This window comes from Camellia sinensis, chromosome 12, assembly GCF_055761805.1.
Source record: "Camellia sinensis isolate YWXY chromosome 12, ASM5576180v1, whole genome shotgun sequence".
Taxonomy (NCBI): domain Eukaryota; kingdom Viridiplantae; phylum Streptophyta; class Magnoliopsida; order Ericales; family Theaceae; genus Camellia; species Camellia sinensis.
Window position 1 is genome coordinate 108,807,388 of NC_138972.1, and position 4,654 is coordinate 108,812,041.

The 4,654-nt window shown below is 37.1% G+C and overlaps 1 protein-coding gene across 1 annotated transcript; it reads left to right on the forward strand.

Annotated features, from left to right (window-relative positions):
- Positions 1–2,700: 2,700 nt before the first annotated feature.
- Positions 2,701–3,499, forward strand: STN1 (Nucleic acid-binding, OB-fold-like protein). Its single transcript, XM_028231297.2, has one exon. The coding sequence runs from the start codon at positions 2,845–2,847 to the stop codon at positions 3,343–3,345; it is 501 nt and encodes a 166-aa protein (XP_028087098.1). The 5' UTR covers positions 2,701–2,844; the 3' UTR covers positions 3,346–3,499.
- Positions 3,500–4,654: the final 1,155 nt, after the last annotated feature.

The following is a 4,654-nucleotide window of genomic DNA, read 5'->3' on the forward strand; positions in this document are numbered from 1 at the left end:
GACACTACTGGCCTCTCCCTCTGGGGTGGGTGCCTGGACCGATGGAGGTAGAACCCAGGGTGGCGAGTTCATATCTGGGGGAGGGGGTCGTAAGCCTTCTAAGTTGGGTGGATGGGGCTGCTGGATAGTATGGCTCGGGGCTCGTTCTTGGTTGGGTGGGATATCTGGAGGTGGTGGAGGAGGCAGAGGAAGGTTCATTTGGAGGAGAGCATTAATCAGGCCTTGGTTTTGCTTGGCCAAACGGTTAATGCTATTGGTGAGCTCGGTGAAATACTGCGGTGGGTTGTTTGGATTGGAAGGGTTGGCTTGGTGGTCGGCAACATTGTGGTGAGAAGCCATGGATCTAGTTATGACCATCCACCTTGGTGGGTGGTAGGAAGGGGTTATTGGGAAAAGGTCTCCGGCGACAATGAGCACAACTGGAGTGCGGAGCACCAGGATTCTCATAGACGGCGCCAACTGATATTACAGCGTGTTCCAGATAGAATGGGTCGGACTGATCCATGCTTCCCAAACCAGTGTTCGAGGTTTCAAGCCCACAGAGAAACCTGCACAAGAGTTCAACAGGGAACGAGAGTCCCCCAACGAACCCTCCGACGAGCAAGTTAGAAAGAGAGATGGAATGTGGAGATAGTTTAGTGATAGAAAGCTTAACCTTTTTCTTGTCTTTGATACCTGCTTATATCCTTTGCTAATCATTTCGTTGTTCCTTTCGACCAGTCACCTTGGCCGAAAGTCTATGCTCTAACTTGCCTTGTTCATGGTGAGGCCGTTTTGTCCCGACGGGGAGGGGTTATCGCAATATATGCTGTAAGGAACCCCATTAATGGCTAATGTGCAGTGCAATAACTTTACAGGATCTTTGTCTGCTTATGTGGCTTGTCCTTCTCTTACCACGTGTTTAGATGTCATTGGTTCTTAATGCCACGCTGAGCTCTAGCGACGTTGGGTTTTAGTATTTGAATTATGTATTGGGCCCTAAGTGATGAGTTATATCCTTTATGAACTTACCCATGTCAATATCCAGTTGGTGATGATGATGATGGTATATTGTTGGCTTTGATAGTTATAAATTGTAATATAACTAGTTTGCATAGATGATTTTTACAGAATGAGACTCATATATGATACAAAGGATTGGTTCCACATGTGAGATCAACCTCTTATTTTGTGTCCTAATATACTAAATTATTAAATTTTTTGTGTTTATATTACAATTCTTTGTTTTTTTGACATAAATAACATAAAGACATCTGGTTTTCGTTTTCAGCATTTATAGCTTCTAATTGGGAGTTTGTTTTGGTTCCTATTCAGTTCACTTTCTACCCTTTCAATTTCCTCATTTGTCTTGTTTGTCATGTGGAACAATTATATGGTGGTCCTTTTGGCAACAACAATTTTGTGGTAGGTACTTATGCTAATAAATGTCAGTTGGTCTCATCCTTTCATTTAATTCACAAATTGTAATGTCACTTTTTATACTTGTTTTTGTTTATGTACAAGCATACCCATGTTCCGTTTTGGGTTTGGGGTGCATGTGCGGAATCAGATTTTCTACTTAATTTTTTTACTTGACTATTTATTTGTTGGGTTATTGGGTTCACTTTTAAATTTAATCTCAATAATTTGAACTGTTCATATTTTAAAATTTGTTAAGTATATCATACTTATAAAAAATTAAATTGATCAAATATGAGAAAGTATGTGTTCGGAAAATCGTTTATTAATTTTTTTTAAAAATAATTTTTAGTTTGATGATCTGAATACGTAGTTTCTAATATCTGATCAATTTAATTTTTTACATGTATGATATACTCAATAAATCTTAAAATATGAACAGTTCGAGTTATTGAAATTAGTCCTAAAAGTGAGCCCAATGACCTAGTAAGTAAGCAGTCAAGACGAAAGATTGTATGGCGTTCTTAGGTGGGGCCTATTTCAGGTTCATCAAATTAATTTGAATTATTCTTGAACAATAGATGGGAGGGAATAAGAGAATGAAACTATTTGAATCTAAGATGGGACATCATTGAGATTAGATTATTTCATAAATTACTAATTTATGAATTAGATTTTTGGTTATTTGTCTCTCTGCAATGATTTTTTCATAGTAATCTAATTATTCAAATTTAGATTTAGAATTTAAGTAAAATGACATCATTTTAATGTGTGTGATTTAAAAATAACATGATAAATTAATGTTATTTTAGCTTTAAATAGAGGAGATAGATTTAATCGAAATCTCTTATGTAATTACACACATTCAAATGTGCTCAAATTCATAAATAATTTTAAATGGATTGCATTTTCAAACTCAATGAAAATGATTAAATTTAAATAAGTTAAACATAAATATCTATTTAAACTCATTTAATTAGATTTTTTTACTACAACCTCTACTTCCAACACACCACTGCCATCACCACGAACACAACCACCTCCACCTCCACTCCTTCACCAACACCACTTCCACCATCTATTTTATTTGTTTAATTAATCCAAATCCATTTCAATTCAACTTGTTTATTAAACGGATAGATTTAGATTGAATTGTTTCAAATGCATAATTTGTTTTAATTCACATATTTGTCACTATTAAATTTTAAATTTTGGTTATTGAATTATATAGTTTGTGAATCATAAAAATTAGATTAAAATCATTGCAGAAACTACGACAAATAATCCTACTATGCTTTTCTTTTTTTGATAGCAATCAAGTCAAACCATTGTAGGGTAGGCTACCCCAATCCAAACTTTCCCGCCAGTACCTGTCAAAAATACCGATCACTGAGAGCGCAAACGGCACCAAACCCATCTCTCTCTCTCTCTCTCTCTCTCTCTCTCATGGACGCTCTCTACAACACTCACGTAAAGCTTCTAGCTTTCGACTTCCTCTCTCTCACTCCATCTTCCTCAGACCCAACCTCCTTTTCCCGCAAACCCTCTCCTCTCTTCTTCTCCCGCGCCGAAACCCTAGGCGTCGTCACAACCCGAGAGCTCAAACCCAACAGATTCCTCAAATTCACAATCGACGATGGCACTGGCTGCATTCCCTGCATCCTCTGGCTTAACCATCTCACTTCCCCCTACTTCTCCCGCCGAAGCCCCCCAGATGTTCGACTAATTGCCTCTGTGGCCGCCCGATTCGCCTCCCAAATCCAACTCGGTGTTGTCGCCAGGGTTCGCGGCAAGATCACTGCCTACAGAGGATCGGTTCAGATTACGGTTTCTGATATTGTCGTCGAGCGAGACCCCAATGTGGAGATTTTGCATTGGTTGGATTGTGTTAAGCTGGCGCGCAAGTGTTATGATGTGGTAAAACATAACCCCATTGTGATGATTTGAAGATGCTAGGTATGGGTTTCTTGTTTCTTGTGAAATTGTGTTTTGCAATTTGCATTACTGTGTTGTGTAATTTATAAGATTTTGATGATCAAATTTGCAAATGTGAGCTATGTTTTATTTTATGTGTATATTTGATAATGGTAACTTTTAATCATATGGATTGCGAAGTAAAATGAGTGATGATAAAACTTAAACTTGAGAAAGTCTTTGATCCCTGCTGCTTTGGGTGGGGTTAAATTAATCCTTGTATGCCAGTCTTTAAATTTTATGTTGAAGGAAGTGTCAATGACTCCTTAACGGCAGACCCATAAATTGTACAAAAGAGGGGCCATGGTAAAATTATTAGATTTTTGAGTGGTTAAAGATAAATTTGTTTAGATTTAAGTGGGTCGAAATACTTTTTTTTTTTAAATATTTAAAATGGTGTAGACTAAAGATTTTTTTTTTTTTGGGTAAAGTTTGGGAGGGTCAAAGTAAACCTATCTAAATTTTAAAGGGCCAAATGTAAATTTCTTTTACCAATACTTAAACTAGCATGGGACTAATCAAGATTTTGTGAAATTTGACGGGTTGTGGCCCCTGCCTTTGCCACTAACAATCCTTATCCTTTCTCTATGATAATGGCTGGGTTCAATAGCGATTCAATGGTTTTTGAGACTTTACATTAAACATTAAAATGACGGATTATCTTACTAGGTCTTAGAAAAATTGGGACTTTCAACAAAAAAGAATTTTGAGATTTTCTTGGTGGGCCTTAGACAATGGTCTAAGTAATCTAATGGTTGGGCCACTTCTAGTTGTGTTGCTTGCAAATAAGGCAATAGATGTAATAAAGGCTGCGTTAAGAGTTAGCTAGGGGTGGGCAACGGTTTATCCGATCCGCAAAAACCGCCCAACCCGTCCAATCCGCACACAAATGGGCGGTTTCGCAAATACAATGCGGGCGGATGCGGTTTGAAATATGGCATCTTTGCGGGTTGCGGGCGGGTTGCGGGTTTAACCCGCACCCGCAAGAAACCGCCCGCACTTTATTTATTTATTTATTTTTTTATCTTAACTATTGTTTTCATTTTTATATCCCACCTAAATATTTTTGTCCAAAACAAAACACCCTTTATTTTTTAAACTTACTCTAGCATTACATTTGCTAATAATATTATATCAACTGAAACTGAATAAATACTAATCATAATATTATTGTTATATAACTGAACTTGTCTCGGATGAAGTGTGATTTGAAATTTTAAATTCCTTAATGAATATGGAGTTATAGTTTAGGATTTTGAAATATATGCTTGTGTTAGTTTAT

What these genes read in the sequence shown, in the direction of transcription:
- STN1 (XM_028231297.2), top strand. Translation starts at nt 2,845, where the DNA reads ATGGACGCTCTCTACAACACTCACGTAAAGCTTCTAGCTTTCGACTTC.